This window comes from Leucopleurus acutus (assembly GCF_964270905.1).
Source record: "Leucopleurus acutus genome assembly, chromosome: 17".
Taxonomy (NCBI): Eukaryota; Metazoa; Chordata; class Mammalia; order Artiodactyla; family Delphinidae; genus Leucopleurus; species Leucopleurus acutus.
The window spans coordinates 23,744,444-23,765,428 of NC_139159.1; the positions used below are offsets into that span (position 1 = coordinate 23,744,444).

General features: G+C 39.7%; 1 protein-coding gene across 1 annotated transcript in view; it reads left to right on the forward strand.

Annotated features, from left to right (window-relative positions):
* Positions 1–6,702: 6,702 nt before the first annotated feature.
* ZBTB10 (zinc finger and BTB domain containing 10) overlaps positions 6,703–20,985 on the forward strand; it is a gene marked incomplete at its 5' end in the record, with an annotated part of 34,327 nt that continues 20,044 nt past the window's right edge. The window contains 2 exons of the mRNA XM_082858868.1: positions 6,703–7,686; positions 18,269–19,157. Of these exons, the coding sequence (XP_082714994.1) occupies positions 6,703–7,686; positions 18,269–19,157 (1,873 nt within the window). The remainder of the gene's footprint in view (positions 7,687–18,268; positions 19,158–20,985) is intronic.

Consider the following 20,985-nt stretch of genomic DNA (forward strand, 5'->3'; position numbering starts at 1 on the left):
AATTGTATTCATTTTCCTATACCTCTGATGGGTTAAAAAATTTCATCTCCTGGTGTTTTTAATGCACATTTCTCTGATTATTGGCCAGATCTGCACGTCTTTTCATAAGTTTACTAGCCACTTGTATTTTCTCTTCTGTGATTTTCTAATACATGTCCTTTGCATATTTCTTTTTCTTCTACTAGATATGTGTTTATCTTATTGATTTATGAGAGCCCTTTGGATATCAGTGATATTAAGCCTCTTTCTGTCATATATATCCCTATTTCTTTTTCCTAGTTCACTCCAAAAAAATCTTTATTACATCTTTGGAAAACAAAAGTTTTATAATTTATATAGTCAGTTCTGACAATCTTTTCCTTTAAGGTTTCTGGCCAGTGTATTCTGCTTAGAACTAGGTCTTTCACTCCCCAGTATTATAAAAATACCTCCCTAATAACATTTTCTTTCGGTACTTTTTACACCTTTGAGAACATTTCTGGAGGGCAATCAGGTGATACTAATAGGACTTTATAAAATGTTCATTCCCTTTGCCAGAAATTCCCCTTTTAGAATTTATCCTAAAGGAATAAGATACAAAGTTTTAGTTTCAAGGATACTCACTAAAGAGTTATTTATAATGGCAAAAAACCCAAAACTGTAAACAATGAAATGTTCAACAATGCAAGACTGGTTAAATCAATTATGGTATATCTATATCCATTAAAATACAAAAAAATTTTAATCATATTAAAACATATTAAAAACTAAAAGCAGAAATATGCTAAGTCCAATTCATAAACACCAAAAAAACTTTTTGGCTAGGCACAAAAAAAGACGACTGTATTTGCACAGTAGTGGTTAGTTCTGTGCACTGATGACCTTTTTTCTTTTTCTTTTCTTCTATGAGAGTATTTGAACAATAAAAATATTTAAAATTTAGTGTAGCCTACAATTATGCAGATACAACATCGTTAAGTGTGTTATTTGTGTTTTAGTAGCGAAGGGGGCCTTAGACTAGAGAGCATTATCCTTGTCTTCAACTTGCAAAGGCAAATTTTGCCTCATCCAATAACTTAAGCAATGACAATAATTTAAGCAAGTGAATTAACCTTTTCGTACTTGGGTATTCTCATCTGTTGAATGAAGATAATAATACCTACCCCGATTTAACTCACAAGGAAGTTGTGTAAATTGTAATTCACTGTAAGCAACATAGAAAATGGTGCTAATATTATTTATATTCAACTCCATGATTATCATTGTTTTTGCTTAAGCCTCTTTATTGAGGTATGATTGACATATGAAAAGCAGTACATATTTAATGTACACAATTTGATGAGTTTGGAGATAAGTATACACTTATGAAACCATTACTACTACCTATGCCATAAATGTATCCATCATCTCCCAAAGTTTCCTACAGCCCAGTGTGTTTACTGATTTTTTTTGTGATAGGACACTTAAGATCTATCCTCTTCCCCAAATTTGAAGTGTACGGTACAGTATGGTTAACTATAGGCACTATGCTATACAGTAGATCTCTAAGACTATTCATCTTGTATAAGTGAAACTGTACCCTTTGACTAATACCTCTTATTTCCCTCTCCTCCCAGCCCTGGCAACCACCATTCCACCTTCTGCTTCTATGAGTTTGACTAGATTCCTCACATAGGTGGCATCACATAGTATTTTTCCCTTTGTGTCTGGCTTATTTCACTTAGCATAATGTCCTCAAGGTCCATCCATGTTGCTGCAAATGGCAGGATTTCCTTCTTTTTAAGGAAAAAAAAGATGGAACCCATCGTGTGTTATATGATTATTGCTGCTTTTAATGTAAATGCAATGGAAATGGTAGGTCAATATCTTTAAAAAGAGTATTTTTAATTATCTAAGGGAAAGAAGAAACAAAAGAAAAAAGTGGCCTACCAAAACAGATTGCAAGGGAAGATGATTATCCAGTAAACATTTATTAATTGTCTACTTTGTGCTGGGTTGGTGCAGGGGTAGGGGAGAATAAGAGTGAATAATACAGAGTCTCTATTCTCAGGTACTTTATTCCGGTGGATGACTCATGTCAGTGCCACAGACGGAATCACAGACCATTGTCCCTAGAACCTAAAGAGGCAAAGTGCTGACAGAGGCAAAGTGCCTTTACCAAGGCAATAAAGGACAGTCAAGTTCGACTGTCATAAATCAGCTGAACCAGGTCTAGGAGCTCAGCCTCATCACAGAGTTACAGTGGAAGAGTTATCAAGGTAACCTGCAGCAGTTCCACATAGCCTAAAGTGAAATTAGGGGACAAATTGGTTGGGGGGTGCCCCATTCTGAAGGGGTTCCCCTGGTAAGCATAAGGGGGAATCCCCTTAAATATGGTAGAACCCCAACAGTAAATATAGGGGCTAGAGGGGAGAACAGATCCTGGCTTGCTGCTAGGAGGCTGGAAGGGGTGGGGGAATTCTTAAAAACTCCATTTACAGAACAGGAGATCCCCTTTTGTTACTCAAAGTTCCCTTGTACAGGGTTTTCGTAGCCATTTGTGGATTACTATCCTCTTGAACTTTGTTTCTGATTCGATCTTCCTTCAGGGTTTAGAAGAAGACACCTGAGTATATATTTATACATATAAAATGATAAAAATATAAATACATACACATACACCACACACTCCCACTGTTTGGCTGTTAGGCGGTCAGTGGCCCTAGAATTTAAGTCATTTATCTGTACCACTTGAATCTAGTGTTGTTCATTCCTCATTGGTGCATGTTTAAACATAATTCCAGACAGAAGATGATGTGAATTTTACAAAATACAAGGTAAGATATATGTCTGAGAAAAATACAGTTCGGACACAATTAACAACTTTATGGATTCAAGCATTTCTGGTGATTCTGGTGCTATCGGAATCAGCAAAAATAATAATACTAGCATAAACTTATATATTGCCTACTATGTACTAGGCATATACGATGAAAAGAAGCAAAGATATGAATTTAACAGTATGGGAATGAAAATAATCTTTAAAGTTGAAAATTTAAAATTCTTAAGTACATTTTACTTCCCATCACCTTAACCCTAGATAAGCAATTAACTTCAGTAACTGTTCCCTCCTTTTATGGAGGAGGCAGTGGTGGTTAAAATTGAATAAATAGTGTATATATATTTATTTGCAAAGTGCCTGGAATTTTAAAAAATGTATTAAGGACAAAGCACAGTATTATTATAACATTCTTCCATATATTACATGGAAGCACATAATACATACAGTCAAGCAGGCAGAATCCTCTCATTTCTCCAACGTACAAATTAGGTCATCATAGATTCCACTGTCCTAAACTTTCCAACTAAAACAAAGCTGGACAAAATTTTTTAAAAACCCACAAACTGGGGCTCCCCTGGTGGTGCAGTGGTTGAGAGTCCGCCTGCCGATGCAGGGGACACGGGTTCGTGCCCCGGTCCGGGAAGATCCCACATGCCACGGAGCGGCTGGGCCTGTGAGCCATGGCCGCTGAGCCTGCATGTCCGGAGCCTGTGCTCGGCAACGGGAGAGGCCACAACAGTGAGAGGCCCGCGTACGGTAAAAAAAAAAAAAAAAAAAAAAACCACAAACTGTACCAACCTGAGGACCTATATTGGAATTTCAAGCTGTTGATCACTGGTGGCCAGGTGACAATATGGACAGGTGGCAATATGATCATTACTGAAAAAAAAAACTCAAAGCCAAAATCTTTTTGTGGCAAGTTAGTATCATCATTCCTTACATTAAAATTACATTTCATCTATAAGGCAGAAGTCACATTTTTTGTTTGATATACAACACTGCTCATTTTTACAGATACCAAAATTACAGTGAATCAAGTGAAAGTTGTTTTGACTAAATCTATATAATCAATAACATATGAGTCTGGTTGTGCATGCATGTGTTTAGTCCATTTAAAAATATTAAGACAGGGGCTTCCCTGGTGGCGCAGTGGTTGAGAGTCCGCCTGCCGATGCAGGGGCCACGGGTTTGTGCCCCGGTCCGGGAAGATCCCACATGCCGCGGAGCGGCTGGGCCCGTGAGCCATGGCCGCTGAGCCTGCGCGTCCGGAGCCTGGGCTCCACAACGGGAGAGGCCACAACAGTGAGAGGCCCGCGTACCGCAAAAAAAAAAAAAAAAAAAAAAAAATTAAGACAGGGCTTCCCTGGTGGCGCAGTGGTTGAGAGTCCGCCTGCTGATGCAGGGGACACTGGTTCGTACCCCGGTCCGGGAAGATCCCACATGCCGTGGAGCGGCTGGGCCCGTGAGCCATGGCCACTGAGCCTGTGCGTCCGGAGCCTGTGCTCCGCAATGGGAGAGGTCACAACAGTGAGAGGCCCGCGTACCGCAAAAAAAAAAAAAAAAAAAAATATATATATATATATAAAGACAAATGGTATTTTATGTCTGGGAAAATCTGGCTTTTTCATTAAAGTTAATCTTGAAAAACATAGCATATTCCATATCCCACATGGTATATTCAAAGCTTTAAACGTTATTTTAAAAGAAAAAATTTCTGAATCACAAGACTAGAGAACCTAAAAATTGTAACACATGCTCTTTATTAAACATACACAATTTTCATTAATATGTAATGTAGAAGATTAAAATCTCTAACACAGGATAATCTACAACTGTAGAGTTTGTATTTTTTCCCCATGCATGTCTTGACATATATTAATGTAAGAAGTAACATATCATTTTTTCCCACTCAATAATTATCTTGAACATATTTTACATTAGTTTGTGATTAAACTTTTAATATATATTTTTTAATTTTTAATTTACTGAGTTATTTTTAAGGTTACATACACTGTTTCATTTAGTCCTCTTATTATATTTCTTAAAAGAGTAAAAAGCTCCTCCATAGTTTGAAAATCTTTTTTTAACCTGAAATATATTTGAATAAAAATAATTTAAGATTTCACACTTCTTGGTTTTTTTGCTTTTCCTTTTATTTTTTCTTCTTGTGTTTTTACAAGTTTGTTTCACATTTCAAAATAGTAAAATGAATCTAAGCACTTTAGATTTTGCTAAATTTAGCATATTAAAAAATTTTAAATAGGAGTATAAGGGCTCTAAGATGGAAAATCTTCTGAAAAACTTGACTACGATTATTACTGTAAGAGTTTCATTTCCAGCTCCATCTGTTCTTCTAATCATTCTAAATTCCAAATGCAGTGTAAACAGTTAAAAAAAACAAGTCTTACAAATCAATTCTTGCCTTTACACACACGATCTTCGGAGTCGCACGCAGCGTCTGTATAAGCAGACTCCTCCCCACTCTTGGGGAAAACCCTGCCTAATATTTATAACGTTATGACATACTGTAATACTCACAAGGTGGTTGTAGAAGTATAAACACGACTGGAGTTATCTGATTGGCTGCTGGTGATGTAACACCCATGTCAATACTTCCCACTGAACGCACGTGTTCGACCTTTTATTTAAATTTCCATTTCATCACAGCAATAAGACACTCGGGGCGGTGCATTTTCTGTGAAATGATTATTGCCTTGGGCCTGAGGTGCTGCCTCGCACACACAATACATCAGACGAGGAGGTGTCCGTGGTTGCAACCTCCTCGCGTGAAAGGCACAGCCTGGTTCAGTCTTTGTGAAGGAACAAAATAAGTTCACTTCCTTGGGCACCGCCACCCACCCCCAGCAAATGACAAGGCTGGAGCGCAGCTCCCACCGCACAGTTATTTCCAAAGTCCCAGGTGAACTCGTGGCGAGAGAAGGAAAATGTGCTTCCCGGGCGCGGGTAGGTGCGTGCGGGCAGCGGGGAGACGGCCAGACCCTGACACTCGCCAGCTGTTAGTCCTCCGCGGAGCCCGGCCCCGGCCGCACACGCCCGCCCCCTCCCCGAGACCCCCAGCCCGCCGCCCGGCCTTTTGTGCCCCGCTCCTCGGCCGACTTCCTTCCCCGCGGCCGCACCCCCGCCCCCAGGCTGGAGGCGCGGCCCGGCCCCTTTCCCGGTCCCCTGGCGCCCCCACCCCACCCCACCCCAGCCCAGCCCCAAGCCCAGCCCCCCTCCCCCAGCTCGGCCCCCACCCTTTCCCCCTCCAGCGGTTACTGCTACCCCGGTGCATTGTGGGCGCACGGTCCGTTGTTCATTTGCCATTCGACCTCCGCCGGGGCCTGGTCGGACGGAAACGCTCCGCCGGCTTTATTGTCGGTTCGTTATGTGGCGGAGCCCGGCAGTTTAACGTGCTTCTTGCCCTCAGCGCCTCGGAAGCCGGCAGCGGGTTGGGACTCCTCGGCGCGCCGGAGGAAGGATATCTGTTTGGAGGGTCGGTTTGTGCGCGCGGCTTTAAAGAGGGGGCAGCGGAGGGTCTCCCCGCAGTACGCCTCTCAACTTCGAAGGCCCCACGCGCCCCGGCTCGCTGCTCACCTCTCCGCCGCCCGCCCCCTTCTCCGCGCGGGACGCTGCCCGGAGCGCAGCGGGGCGGGGGTGGAGGATTAGGAGGCGGCCGGAGGCGGCGGCCCGGCGGGAGGCGGCGGCGGCGGCGGCGGCGGCGGACGCGTGAGGCAGCCCCGGGGAGCGAGCGCGAGCCGGGCGGGAGGGCGAGGCCGAGCCCCGCGAGACCGGAACGCCCGGGGTGGGGGCGGGGGCGAAGCGGAGGGGGAGCGCGCGGGACGCGGCCCGAGGCCGGGCGCGAGCCGGGGCACCGGGCGGCGGCGGCGGCGGCGGCGCGCGCCATGTCGTTCAGTGAAATGAACCGCAGGACGCTGGCGTTCCGAGGAGGCGGGTTGGTCACCGCCAGCGGCGGCGGCGGCGGCTCCGCGAACAATAACGTTGGCGGGGAGGCCTCGGCTTGGCCCCAGCTCCCCCAGCCAAGACAACCCCAGCCGCCAGCGCCGCAGCAGCTCAATGGGCGGGGGGCCGACGAGGAAGTGGAATTGGAGGGCCTGGAGCCCCAAGACCTGGAGGCCTCTGCCGGGGTGGCCGCCGCCGCCGAGGAAACCAAGGAGTTGCTGCTCCCCCAAGACGCGGGCGGCCCCACCTCGCTGGGCGGCGGTGGCGCAGGGGGCCCCCTGCTAGCGGAAAGGAACCGTCGGACTCTGGCCTTCCGAGGCGGCGGCGGCGGCGGCGGCGGCGGCGGGGGGCTCGGCAACAATGGCAGTAGCCGCGGCCGCCCCGAGACCTCGGCGTGGCCCCTGAGGCATTTCAATGGGCGAGGGCCCGCGGCCGTGGAGCTGGAGCTGGACGCGCTGGAGGGGAAGGAGTTGATGCCAGACGGCGCGTCCCTGAGCGACAGCACCGAGGACGAAGAGGAGGGGGCGAGCCTGGGCGACGGCAGCGGGGCGGAAGGCGGCAGCTGCAGCAGCAGCAGGCGGTCGGGCGGCGATGGCGGGGACGAAGCGGAGGGCAGCGGAGTGGGAGCTGGCGAAGGAGAGACTGTCCAGCACTTCCCGCTCGCGCGGCCCAAGTCCCTAATGCAGAAGCTCCAGTGCTCCTTTCAGACCTCCTGGCTCAAAGATTTTCCCTGGCTGCGCTATTCCAAGGATACTGGCCTTATGTCTTGCGGCTGGTGCCAGAAGACCCCCGAGGACGGGGTAAGCGGGGACCTGCCTCCTGTGGGGCACGACGAGCTTTCGCGAGGGACCCGCAACTACAAGAAAACCCTCCTTCTGAGGCACCACGTCTCTACCGAGCACAAACTCCACGAAGCCAACGCCCAGGTACGGTGTATTCTGCGTCTGCTTCGGGGGAAAGGTTTATCAGCTGAAAACCCCGTTTTCCTGGGTGAAGACATCTTTCCTGTTGGGAGAGAGGTGTCGGGAGCTTACGCGTGGGGGGGTTAGAAAACCTGGGAACAAGTTTTCAAAAGTTACCGGGGGAGGGGGGAATAACAATTTTCTAATCGTAGCGCTGAATTTGTTTTAATTTTTTCATGACGCAGATTTCTTTGCCCATCAGGTTGAATCAAAAGGAAAGTTTAATACGCGAGGTGGAAGGGTTTAACCCTGTAAGGTTAGCTTTGTGGGGTCAAAATGTTATTAGCTGTGGTTTTAGGAAAGCTGCTTTATGTTGGTAGTCTTTCAGCTTGCCGGTGGAAGTCAAATCTGGTAACTCTTTGAAGAATGAATTAAACAATTTCCTTAATCTTTGACGCAACCCCTTTTAGGAGAACATCCAGCGGAGAAAAATATTTTTTATCATATCAGGATAATGTGAAATATGAGAGCAGTATGTAAATGTAGGGGAAGCTACGTGCATAACTCCTTTTTCGTGGATTATTTTACTAAGTTCATCTCCATTAAACTTGTTGAACTTCTCTTTCCAAAGGCATACTTTTGGTAAATTGTGGTAGTTTTCGTTTCCTTCTACCCAGATTTTTGTGCTGAGATTTTCTGTAATCCCCCCTTTTCAAAAAGTTTCTTATAAATGCAGTTTACTTTAAACTTAGAATATTTGAGATGTTTAATGTAAAGTTACTTATACCAAGTAGTTGATTTGGACTGGTAGAGCATGTATTTACCGGATTCCTTAAAATCATAAGTTCTTAGTTATAAAACAAGCTATACTTTAGTTGTTCCTAGCTCTTGTTTTAATATTTCTAGTCTAAAGATAATAGTCTTACCATTTTGATAATCCTTTTTCAAGCCAAACAGATGTTGATCAGTGCTTCGAAGACTTTTAGACAACCTGTGGTGGTGGATGGAATTTATTCCTTTGTATTGCTAGCCATTGATTTTAGAAAGTCACCTTTCGGATATTAGTCCCTTTGTGTTTTTATTGGAGTGATCTTGCTGTTCAGAACACTTATACTGGAGTTAGTTAGGCACTATCCAATAACCCTGTAGCCCAGAAGTTTCTCAGAAGTTGAGGCTTTAACGTTAAAGCATAGGGTTGTTTTTCTCAGGGTTTGCACAAGTTTTAGTTGCCTAAGCCCTAGAAGGAAGGTCACTTAAAGATATAAGGCCCAGAAAGGTTAAGTAAATTGTCCCAAGTTTTACAGTTCTTCGTGATAAATGAGACTGAAGTCTATAAGGAATGTTGCAATGGAAAAAAAAAGTTTTGGAGTAAATCTAGGTTCAGATCTCAGCTTTCTGCAATTACTAGCTTTGTGAGCTCGGGCACTGGACTGCAAAACTTGTCTTCTGTATGCCGAATACAGATGTCCCTTACTCTGCCAAGTAATTATTCTGTTCCCATTTTTCAGAAGAGGAGTCTAGAGGTTTTAAAGATTTATATATTCCTGAGGTTATTTAGTAGTATGATGGAGAGGTGGAAGGCTTGTGAAAATGAAAGTGTGCTTTTCTAAATGGTAAGTTGGTTATTTAGAAACATTTAAAAAGACAATCAATGAATTTTCCTAATCCAGTGGACCAGTTACTCTTATCTTCTTCAGCGTAGTCTACGTGTAGGCAGATCTGAATGGGAGTACAAATTATAATTAGCTGCTTAGTGAACCTGAAATCAGAGGAAGGGGAATTAGTTGGATAACTTTATGATAGACTTAGTGTGGTGTATCCTTCTCCCCTAGGCATATGTCTGGATTAGGGAATTCATTCCTAGGTAAAACCTTTTCTAAACTTAATCCGTGAGTTATCCCTCCCTTACCCTTTGCCCCCTTAAACTCCCTTTTTACAGATATAATCTTTAGACCACCTTTTTTCTCTTAGGACATTATTTCATTAGACTGAGAGTAATAAAGTTTAGTAGTCATGTTTGTCTAACATGACTATTTATTGGTTCCCTGGTTTGGATTTTGGATGTTATTTGTTTTCATTCTAACTAACCTTAGTTTGAGGTGTTACCTTGTGATTGACCCCAGGTACCACCTATAGAATCCTTTTGTCTTGTTATTACATGAGTGTCAGGTTCAAGAACTGACTTATTTTTTCCTATGGGCAGAGTTAATCACTTTTTTTCCATTCCATGTAGCCTTTGATTACCTGTAGGAGGCAGTATAACACAATCTGTAAGAGCATTCTTGAGCTTAAAGAAGGGGGACCTGAGTCCTAATCCTCTTTCTTGGCAGGAAAATGAGTTAGTTAACTTCTAGTTTCCTCATGTATGCAAAGTATATATGCCAGCACGTAATCACTCAGTAAATGATAACTGTTATTGTCATCATTACTTATTTTCGTTGTAGGTAACTATAACAACACTTTTTTGGGGGACTTGGTACCTCATGTCTCAGTGTTACCAGTTATCTCAGTTTGGGAGCCACTTTATCTCATGGAATCACTCTTGATTCTAGAGAGCAAACCAGTTCTCTTCTTCATACTTTTAGAGACTCTGGCCATTCAGTTCTTTGAACATTGAGAGTTTCTCATCATACATGCAGTTTTTCTTACCTTCGTAAGAAGTATCTTGCATTAGCCTTGTCCTGTCTTAAAAATGCTGAAATAAGAGTTTTGGAGTTCCTCCGGCAAGAATTAAGTTTGAGGCTAGGGTGTAGTTCACTCCCTTTATCCTCCCCTCCCTTTTTTTTTTTAAACCCAGAGGACTAGCAAGATAGTTTTATTATTATGAAAATAATACATGCTTATTTTCAAAAATTGGAAAAGTATAGAAGGATAAATAATAGATGAGTCTCCCTCTTACCTAGTTACCCCTCACCTCCCAATAACAATTTCTTCTATCTACTTCCACAGTCTTTGCACATAGACGCATCTGTGTGTTTATCCTCTCTTATTTAAACGTAATCAGGAGCACATGGAGGCCTGTTTTTTTGAGTTTGGCCAAATCAGTATGTGAATAACGGTTACTTTACTTTTTGTTTCTTATGCCTTCCGTAAGAGAAAAGTTATTTTCCATTAATTCCATGGTGGTGGCCAAAAAACTGTGGCACATTCTTTTTTTTTTTTTTTTTTGGCTGTACCTCATGCCTGTGGGATCCCTAACCAGGGATCGAACCTGTGCCCCCTACATTGGAAGTGTGGAGTCCTAACCATTGAACCGCCAGGGAATTCCCTGTGGCACATTCTTAAAACCTTTGATATTCTTCTGTTATTTGGATGTTGGTTGTTAAGGATTGCTCATGGGAGAGTCCATAAATATGCTTTCAGAATCTGTTCTGGAGCCTTCTATTTCAGAAATACCCTTGTATTTATAAGGATGTAAGGGACAACATGTAGTTTCTGTTTTGAGTAACAACTGCCTATATCTTAAGAGTCAGGTTCAGTGATTAGCTCATGTAGGATTTGACCATTCGGCCCAGAGGACTTAAAATTGCTTTAATAACAGTGATTACCACTGTATCTTGGTTCAGATCACTTTCTACCCAGTTGTGAAATTTTCGTAGCCTAAATCACACATTCTGTCAACTCTTTCCAGTTTAGTAAGCTTAAAACATGCACTCAAATGTGTTATTGTTATAAATTTAGTTAACCTTTCCAGAAAGTAAATATTTAATTCAGATCAGTGATCTGATTAAAATTACTAATTGGAATATGTTGGTGAGCAACAAAAGCAAAGGTGAGACAGATCTACCAGCCTTCTTTGCATTTGGCAAAAATAAGTTGTTTGTTTGTTTTAAAGATTTTGGAAGAAAGACTGAAAAAACCTTTCACTAGGAAGGAGAAACAGGTATTACAGAGGACTGTGGAGCCTATGGCCCATTAAGTAATCAGTTTGTGTAATACTTAAATAGGTTCTAACAGTCATTCATTGTGTTTGATTTGGTAAAAGCTGGTTCCTTTCCCTTGTGGTTTTTACTATCTGTTACAGTTTATCTAGAATTGGCTTGTTTCTCCCTCTTAAACTTACGTACACATATTAGGTAGATACAAGGCACTGAAGATAAACCTATATAAATAAGACATTTTTCTGCCCTCAAGAAACTTGTACTCTAGTAAGGAGAGACGGACATAAAATGATAGCTACCATGTTAGAAGTATATTCAAGTTACAGTTAAGACACTAAGGAAAGTCTTCAATTCTATTTGTGAAGGTTGGGAGAAGCTTGTAGAATTGGCTCCTGACTTAATTGTGTTAAGTGAATAAGTGTTGAAGAGGGGAGGGCATTCCAGGCATTGCAGTTGGAAGCAGCTTGAGCATAGTGGAAATTGATGTCTTGATGTGTCTGAGAAGTTAGATGATTTGGTTGTTGAGCAGGATGAAAAATCAAGTTTGAATGGGTAGACAGACTCCAGGTTATGGATGATCTTTTTATGTTGAAATGATTGTATTGATATTTTATTCTGCTAACAATGGGCAAACTATTTAGCAGTTTTAAGCAGGGGAGAACCATGATGAAATATGTGTAAGTTGCTGTTTAGAAGCACCTGTGTAGTGTGTATGTGTGGGTTTTGAGGAGAGCTCGTAATAAAGCATATTTTTGGCATCTAAAATTGGTTGGAAGTTGTAATCACCTGAAGGCTAATACCCCAGGCCTATAGATTTAGAATTTCTAGGGATAGTACTTAAATTGCAAGGAAAGATGCCATCTCTCAAGGAGATCAGAGAAGTGATAGAAGATTGCAAAGGAGATCTTCCTTTCTTTCTCTACTGACTGTTACATAATTTGTCAGTACTACTAGCAGGCACCTATTTGGCATCATGTTCGCTGTGGCCTTGTTTGTCCTCATTACTAGAAATTGAATTTGGGTTTGTAAGTGGACACTGATGTTTGAAATCTTTCAGTATACTGTTCCAGTGGGTTGCTGCAGCAAAAGTAGTAAAGATTTTTGGTTTTAATGCTTTTAGCTTACACTTTGATGTTTTTGTTGGAAATTGTGTTTTCTACTAATCCATTTATCAAAAGAGGACTGTAATTCTGGGTATGGAGGTAAATACTAATTACTTGATTTTTTTAGCCAAATAGCATTTTTAAATTTATGGATTGACTACAGATGAGCTCACTGCAACTGAAGTTCCCTCTCCCATTGTACCCCTCAGAAGGGTGGGGAGACTGGGTAGTGTGGTCTTGGATTCTCTACAGGTTGGTGGCATTATCTAGCTCCCCCAGCTAGAATGCTGTGAAGACCCTTTGATCTCCCTCCCCACCCCTACCTTGAAATCTAGTTAATCACTCAAGTACGGATTTTACTTTCCAAACTTTTTTCCAGGCTCTGCGTCTCTACCTCTTCCCCCATTATTATCTCTCTTACCTAATTAAGGTCCTTGTTTCTTGGCAAGTGCAGTGTGTTGCACTATTAACAATAGATTCCCCTGGTCATAGTATTTCTAGTCTTCATCCCCTGATAATTATCCTCCACTTTGCTGCCACAGTCATCTCTATCTGCGAATTCAGTCAGATCACTACTTCTAAAGCTCTGTAGGCACCTATAGCAGTGGTTAATCTTGTGCAGGATTCAAATCTCTTGATAATCTGATGCAACTTATAGACACTTAGCTCCAAAAACATTCATAAGAGCATATTTGCATTTCTTGGGCTTTTTTGGGATCACCTTGAAGGTCTTTCATAAATCTAGAATTGTGAGGATCTGTAGACCATCTTGGTTCTTTTTCTCATGCCATCTCATTTGCTTAGAGTGCTCGTCCTGCCATTCCACTCTTGCATCCTTTAAGGTTCAGCTCAGATCTTTCTTTCAAAAAGCATCTCCTCCCCCACCTCCAAAAAAACTGGATTAGATGCACTTCCTCTCTGCTCTCATAACATGCTTGTTATACTCTTCAGTACCTTAAGAATCTTGCTCAGTAGTGATAACTGCAGGTTGGGAACTAATTCATTTTGGGTCTGCAGTGTACAACCTGTCTAAAGTAGGCATTCACTTCATGCTTATTAAATAAGTGAGTAAAGTCAGGATTTTTCAAGATTTTAGCAGCTTTTTCTCTGAGTAAAATATTTACTATTTTTTGGCCTCTCTGGAAATAAATTTGAAGATAATAAGCTGTGAGGATTTTAACCAAATGTATACTTTTCTATATTTTCTTAATTTTGGAAAAGTTAATTAAGGTGTCTTCCAGATCTAAAATTATAATTTTACGTATGAGCATCTTCACAAATAAAATAACGGAAGACTTTTCATATTTACAGATCCTCTGGTATAGCAAATTATCTGATTTTTGAAGTATGACTGTCCATTTCCTTAAAATCTCCTTGTTTATCTAGTTTAGACTAATGTCTGGGCTAAGTCGTGTTTTCCTTTTTGGGCAAGGGAATAGAAAATTTTCCAACTGGTCTTTAAAAAGACTAGTTTTGGAAATATTTAAACCTTTTTATCAGTATATTTTTACTTATCAGTGATATCTCATGTTTATAAATATACTGAGAATGGACATAGAATGTTAAAGAACTAGAGAGAGAGATGACTTCTTAGGGATCTATTATGATTTTTGTCTTTAGTACTAGGAATTTATTTGGTTCAGCAAATAATATTGGCAGTTTATTTTAGTGCATATTTTGCTCTGTTTTACCCATATCCTCAAATAATACTCCCACTTGTTGAATACATATACTCTTGACTTGTAAACCCTTCATTGTGAAGAGCATGTTTAATAGGTGCTACAGAAACATGGCATAGTGCTCTGATCGATACTGAAGGAGAAACAGCTAGTGTTGCTTGTAAAAACAGGTAACTTTACTGTTCTTGCACAATAGTAATGAGAAAAAATAGTGGTTGAATAGCGTGTTTGGTTTTGTATAGTTTGTGTCAAAAATGGAATGGGCAAATATTTTGATGGATAGGCTTTTGTCTAAGTTATTTTTAAAAATTAGGACATTTGGTCTGATAATGGCAGAGAATTACAGAAATTAGGACTGGCCCAGAAAATTCAGAACAGTCACCATGGCCTAAAATAACTGCTATGACGTAGCCACCTCCTTTTTAAAGTGTTTTGAACTGCCTAGTGTATAAACTTTAGGCACTTCTTGACTTGTAAATGCTAATTCACTGCTTCACAGACTCTTCATGATGTGCTGCTAAATTTTGATCAGTGCTTAAAATTTTTGCTTCTTCCAAGTATTCATACTGTTACTACAATACCTGTTAGAACTTCGAACCGAATGAGCTTTGCTGGGCAGGTATGGCATGCATAGCAAAGCTTAGTTTTAGGCTTGCATCAAAGAAAGATGCAGTTTGGAAATTTGCTGAAGTGAATAGAGAGCCATAAGCAAATTAGTAAAAAGTCTTTTAGTAAAAGTAAACAGTATGATGCTTCTGTAGAAAATTATACTACAGCAGTAACTATTTTAGATATTTTTAGTATTGGTTTAGTTCTTTGTATATTCATACAAGTCCTAAACATTTCCCATCCCCTTTGCTAAATAGTTTGAAACTTCACAACATACTGGTTTATGTACAAAATCTAAAAGTTAAAATGTGTTTTTTACCTCACTTCCTTTCCTCCAGCCCCTCAAAGCAAACATTTGGGACTTAATCATGAATAACTTGATTACTTTACTCCAACTGTGGCTGTTAGCAGGTTTTGCTTAGGATTGGGTGTTCCAGGAGGAGAGTATAGCCAATTTAGAATATTTTGGTCTGACAGAGCAAGAATGTGGGCGTGGGCTTAGAGTTATAAGTATGCAGTATAAGTGCAGTGTGAAAGTATGAAGTATAAGTATGCAGTATAAAAGTATGCAGTGTAAGTATACAGTGTAAGTATGCAGTATAAAAGTATGAAGTATAAGTATGCAGTATAAGTATGCAGTGTAAGTATGAGGTATAAGTATGCAGTATGAGTAAGCAGTATAAGTATGCAGTATAAAACTATGCAGTATAAATATGCAGTATAAAAGTATGCAGTATAAGTATACAGTGTAAGTATGCAGTATAAAAGTATGAAGTGTAAGTATGCAGTGTAAGTATGAGGTATAAGTATGAAGTATAAGTATGCAGTATGAGTAAGCAGTATAAGTATGCAGTATAAAACTATGCAGTATAAATATGCAGTATAAAAGTATGCAGTATAAGTATACAGTGTAAGTATGCAGTATAAAAGTATGAAGTATAAGTATGCAGTATAAGTATGCAGTGTAAGTATGAGGTATAAGTATGCAGTATGAGTAAGCAGTATAAGTATGCAGTATAAAACTATGCAGTATAAATATGCAGTATAAAAGTATGCAGTATAAGTATACAGTGTAAGTATGCAGTATAAAAGTATGAAGTGTAAGTATGCAGTGTAAGTATGAGGTTTAAGTATGAAGTATAAGTATGCAGTATGAGTATGCAGTATAAGTATGCAGTATAAAAGTATGAAGTATAAGTATGCAGTATAAGTATGAAGTATGAGTATGCAGTATAAGTATGCAGTAAGTATAAGTATGAAGTATAAATACGCAGTATAAGTATGCAGTATAAGTATGAGTATGCAGTATAAGTATGCAGTAAGTATAAGTATGAAGTATAAATATGCAGTATAAGTATGCAGTAAGTATAAGTATGAAGTATAAGTATGCAGTATAAGTATGAAGTATGAGTATGCAGTATAAGTATGCAGTAAGTATAAGTATGAAGTATAAGTATGCAGTTGAGGCTCTGGGAAGTGATAGGGATGCTGCCAAGGGTCAGTTGGAAATGCAATGGAAATTCTCCACTTTCTGCACTTCATTCTGTCGTGATCTTGTACTCCAGATTTGCAGAGTTATCTGTAATGTTTCACTATTGTGAAATACTGAAGTGTCCCGGAATTCTAGTGTTTTGGTTCTTTCAGTTGACTTCTCATACCTGGAAGCAGCACGAAAATTCTTAGATTATGTGATCTGGTTTAGTTTCAGAGAATTGGGATTGTTATATGCATGACCTCATGTGTTCAGGACTCAGAATGAAACCTGTTATTTCTGTAATTTAGCCCTACCCATTGTGGGGTTAAATGGAGATGTGGGATTGCTTCAGGAATCTCACCACCATTTAAAATATTCAATGAGAAATATTTTGCAGTCCTAACAGCTTTGTTTCCTACACCCTTTTTTCCCCTAATTCCTCCTTCTCTTCCTCTCCAAGCATATCAGTCCTCCCAGCATGTATCTTTTCCATGTTTTTCCCAGGCTCATATATTCATGGATCTGTATATATGTATCTCATTATTTTATAGTAATGACTTGTATTTAATATTTTGTGCCAAAGAAAGTAATGAATCTTTAACACTTAAATAAGGTCAGCATTGTCAGTTATCTTTTCTACTAGAAATGTCTAAGCACGTTTTTTTGCTGGAAAACAATTGTTACTTCAGTTATCTACGAAGTTATTGAGCAAGGTGCTGAGAGAATAGACACCTAGTCACTCTGTGAGTAAAGTCCTGAAGTTCTTAATTAGAAACATTCGTAGTACTTACTGCTTTCTAGTTTAAGAAGGCATGGTGACTTGCCCAAGGACACACGCTTAATAACTAGCATAGGCAGCATTCCAAATCTAGATCACACTCCTTTATTTTTTCTGTTGATATCACATGTTATTTTATAGGAAATTACCATAGCTTTAGTGATGCTAAAATGAACTGTAATGAGTACTTATAAGATTGCTAAGAGGGAAGATTATAAACATTAAGAATTTTGAGTTCAGGAATTTTACCTGATGGATAGTATTTATGATCCTAAAGAGATAAGTCATTTTGAAAATTGATTGGGAAATTATATACTTGGTTATTCCTGTAGTTTGAAGCACATTTTTTATTAGGGTCCTAACTTTAACCTTAGTTAGATTTAATTAACTTTGTTGACCTAAACTATTTGACTCAATGTTTGCCAAGAGTTTTACATATTTATTATTTTATTTATTTTTATATTTGGCTGCATTGGGTCTTCGTTTCTGTGTGTGGGCTTTCTCTAGTTGCGTCGAGCAGGGGCTTCTCTTCTTTGTGGTGCGCTGGCTTCTCGTGGTGGGAGCACAGGCTTTAGGTGTGCTGGCTTCAGTAGTTGCGGCACGTGGGCTTCAGTAGTTGTGTCTCATGAGTTCAGTAGTTGCGCACATGCTTTGTTGCTCTGTGGCATGTGGGATCTTCCCGGACCAGGGCTCAAACCTGCACTGGCAGTCGGATTCTTAACCACTGAGCCACCAGGGGAGTCCCTTAAATAATTCTTAATCCATGTCTTCAGCTATATTTGAAAAGATAACATGATATGTGATACATATTCTTTAAATGAAATTCTGCTGATCCTCAGGATGTTTCTTTCTTTTTTTTTTTATGATAACAGTGGCTTGCAGCAAGCTAAGCTGTTCACTCACTCCTTTCCTCTCAATATTTGGGATTGTCAACACTTCAGTCTCAATATGTAATGATTACTAACAAATTAGTGTATTTCATAGTGCTTTTTAAAAAGTTACTGATAATGATTTGTTGTCTTTGGTCTGATGGCTTTAAAAAGTAAATAGAATTTAATATTAATGTTTTCCATCTATTACAGGAGTCAGAAATACCATCAGAGGAGGGGTACTGTGACTTTAATAGTAGGCCAAATGAGAACTCTTATTGCTATCAACTTCTTCGACAACTAAATGAACAGAGGAAGAAGGGTATTCTTTGTGATGTCAGCATTGTGGTGAGCGGAAAAATCTTTAAAGCTCATAAGAACATCCTGGTTGCAGGCAGCCGTTTCTTTAAGACTTTATATTGCTTTTCAAACAAAGAAAGCCCTAACCAAAACAATACTACCCATTTAGATATTGCTGCAGTTCAAGGTTTTTCAGTCATCTTGGACTTCTTGTATTCTGGTAACCTGGTGCTCACAAGCCAAAATGCCATTGAAGTAATGACAGTGGCCAGCTATCTTCAAATGAGTGAAGTTGTTCAAACTTGCCGAAATTTCATTAAAGATGCCTTAAATATAAGCATTAAATCAGAAGCTCCAGAGTCTGTAGTTGTGGACTATAATAATAGAAAACCAGTTAACAGAGATGGCCTGTCTTCATCACGGGATCAAAAAATTGCCAGTTTTTGGGCAACACGGAATCTTACCAATTTGGCAAGTAATGTAAAAATTGAAAATGATGGTTGTAACGTCGACGAGGGCCAAATAGAAAACTACCAAATGAATGACAGTAGTTGGGTCCAGGATGGTTCACCTGAATTGACAGAAAATGAGTCTCAAGGTCAAACAAAAGTGTTTATTTGGAATAATATGGGCTCCCAGGGAATTCAAGAGACTGGCAAAACAAGGAGGAAAACCCAAGCTACGAAGAGATTTATTTATAATATACCACCTAATAATGAAACAAATTTAGAAGATTGCTCAGTGATGCAGCCACCTGTTGCCTATCCAGAAGAAGATTTGTCATTCATCAAGGAAGAACCAGGTAAATATTGTATATACAGAGGTATTTCAGTTTTCATTCTTATTCTGGTTGGATATAATCTTGTGTGTATTCTTAAAGTATTTATTTCATTATAAAAAGAATACATATAAGTAATACTAAAATTTGAGTCTTTATAATAAAAGGGAGAAAATCACTCAAACAAGCACATATTATATCTTACATAATCTTATACTAAATGTAAGATTTGGCGTGTCTTAGTTTTTTCTCTAAGCATGTAGATGTGAGTTTCTCAAAGGTTGTGTTAAATATAGGAATTTGCCCATATTTTATGGAATGTGGACACCATGTATAGTTCTTTGATTTTCCTGATCTTTAGCCTCTGATCACTTTTTGTACCCAGTACTGGAAAAGGTAAAATCTTCTGGTTGTAATGTGTGATCCGTTTGTCATTTCAGGACATTTTTGAGATCTAGTTAACATTCTTTACTCTCAATTTTCTTCGTAAACATATAATTGTTTTATAGAAGTTTGCAAATGTTAATGGGATTATTCTACTTTGTTTAGAGTTACTGTTCTGTGCTCCGCATAAATCTTTCAGAAGCCGGAATATTTTAAGTTTGTCCCACTATTACCTCATTTTCATTCTCATTTACATTAGTTAAGTAAGAGAGAGACCTCTGAGACCTTTCTCTTCAATATATTCCCAAAGGAATATATATAAGAACCTCAACATATCACATTTGTAGTGTAGGTTTTTAAAAAAATGGAGTGAGTGGGGGACCATTGTTGAAGAGTGAAAATAGATTTGAAACTTTTCTTTACGTTTAATTTGATTGTCTGTGTTTAACTTATTTGAAGAAGTAGCCCAGTGGGTTTGAGATTTTCCTATGTGGACCCCAGACTTTTCTACCACTGTCGTATTTATTGCTTGTGTTGCTTCAGAGCTCTAAAACTGTTCAGTGTCTGAGTTACGTGATGGTGATCATCTGGGGATGGAGTACTTTCTGTTAAAGAGAATCATTGTTGTTAGTTCCCAAAGGGCAAAATGCCATAATCCTGTGAAATGGTTCCTCTGGCTGTTTAGGTTTGGGTTTAATTTTCATTGGTAGAAATTTTTAATCATGTGAAAATCAGTATGCATGTGTAATGAATACTATTTGCTGATCTTTCCCCTCCTACTTATCAAGTCTTTAGCAATAAAACTCGAGGTAGTTTCTTTAAAGTATTAATGGTAAGTAGACTTTCTTAGCAGCACTTTATGTTTTGTCTTAATTTTTAATGTAGAAGACCTTGAAGCAGTTCTCAGAATTAGAGCTACGTTGTCTTTTTCTGCATGAATTAATCATTTAGTAGTATGGTGGGAAACCTGTAGTGTTTTTTTTTTAATTTATATAGATAACATGCAATATAAGGAGTTAGCAGATTTTTTTGTATAGTAGTTGATTGACAAAACTAATTAGAGCTAACCCCATTCTTAAAATTAATGCCACACATAATTGGAGTGATTCAAAGAGAAGAAAAGCAGTAATTTGAACCACAGTGCATACTTTCAAAAATAACATTGCTAGTGATTATCTTAGCAAGCACCCCTAGCTGTATCAATGGACTAGGTCTATCATAAATTAATTTTTGGTAGTCTAGTATGCTTTTAACTTATCTCTAATATCTTATAAATGAAAATTCTGTTATGTCGTTGATACCACATTAGTATCTGATGAGCCTTGCTTAACTCACAAGTTTGGTTGTATCAGTGATGTGCTACATTCCAACTGTTAAAACTTTTCACAACTTTTTAGTGCCTCTGAATCCACCTTCATTCAGTGGCAGAAAATGGGTCCTGTAAGAGCTAGAACATAATATGATACAG